The sequence below is a fragment of the Apaloderma vittatum genome, unplaced genomic scaffold (genome assembly GCF_000703405.1).
Source record: "Apaloderma vittatum isolate BGI_N311 unplaced genomic scaffold, ASM70340v1 Scaffold29391, whole genome shotgun sequence".
Classification (NCBI taxonomy): domain Eukaryota; kingdom Metazoa; phylum Chordata; class Aves; order Trogoniformes; family Trogonidae; genus Apaloderma; species Apaloderma vittatum.
In genome coordinates this window covers 1-741 of record NW_009697800.1, presented here as the reverse complement: position 1 = coordinate 741, position 741 = coordinate 1, and the positions used below count along the sequence as shown (strand labels likewise).

The window sequence follows — 741 nt, the reverse complement described above, 5'->3', positions numbered from 1 at the left end:
AAGCCCTCTCCTCCCACTCCCACCTCCTCCTTGATCCCTTGATCCAGTTGATCCCTGTCTTGTGTAGAGACCTTCACTGTCCAGCTGCTCCAGACCAGCATCTTCGAAAACGCTTCCTTTGTGGACACAGAGGGAGTGGGCCTGATGAATGACATTGAACTCGGTTCTCTTGATAAGCACACCTGGACTTTCCGCTTCCTCCAGCCGTGGGTACAGCCAGCCCTACCCCACAGTGACTGGGAGACCTATGAGAACATGTACAAGATCTTTTTGCAGAAGTGCAATCAAAATTTCCATCAAGGTTCCATCAAGAATTATATGCCCTGTGAGTACCAGGTTTTCTCTACATCCATTCGCTGAACAGCTCTATGGGAAGTGGGGAAGGACGTGACAATGCTGGTGGTATTGAGGAGACGCAGACTGCACCTCAAACGGCAGTCCCAGGCAGTTTTGTAACCTCTTTCTGCCCTTCCAGATCCCTTTGTGGTCCAGTACGTAGAAGGCTGTGAGCTCTTTCTCAATAGGACCTCTGGAGCCTTCGTTCATGTGGGCTACAATGGACAGGACTTCCTTAGCCTCAACGTAGAAAATTATTCCTGGCAATTTGCCCAAGACACTAACCTGTCACGGTACATCAAGTCCACTCTTGAGAACAGTCGCGCCTTCAGTGAGCTGGTGGATTTCCTCTTCAATGAGACCTGTGTTGATGTCCTGGAGGTGTTACTGCACTATGGGAAGGAC

General features: G+C 50.1%; 1 protein-coding gene across 1 annotated transcript; it reads left to right on the top strand.

Annotated features, from left to right (window-relative positions):
• Window positions 1-67: 67 nt before the first annotated feature.
• LOC104280204 (antigen-presenting glycoprotein CD1d-like) lies at window positions 68-736 on the top strand (the record flags this gene model as incomplete). The annotated part of the gene is made up of 2 exons (XM_009877779.1): window positions 68-325; window positions 476-736. Coding segments are annotated over 2 exons (519 nt in total), but the record flags the coding sequence as incomplete, so codon positions are not given.
• Window positions 737-741: the final 5 nt, after the last annotated feature.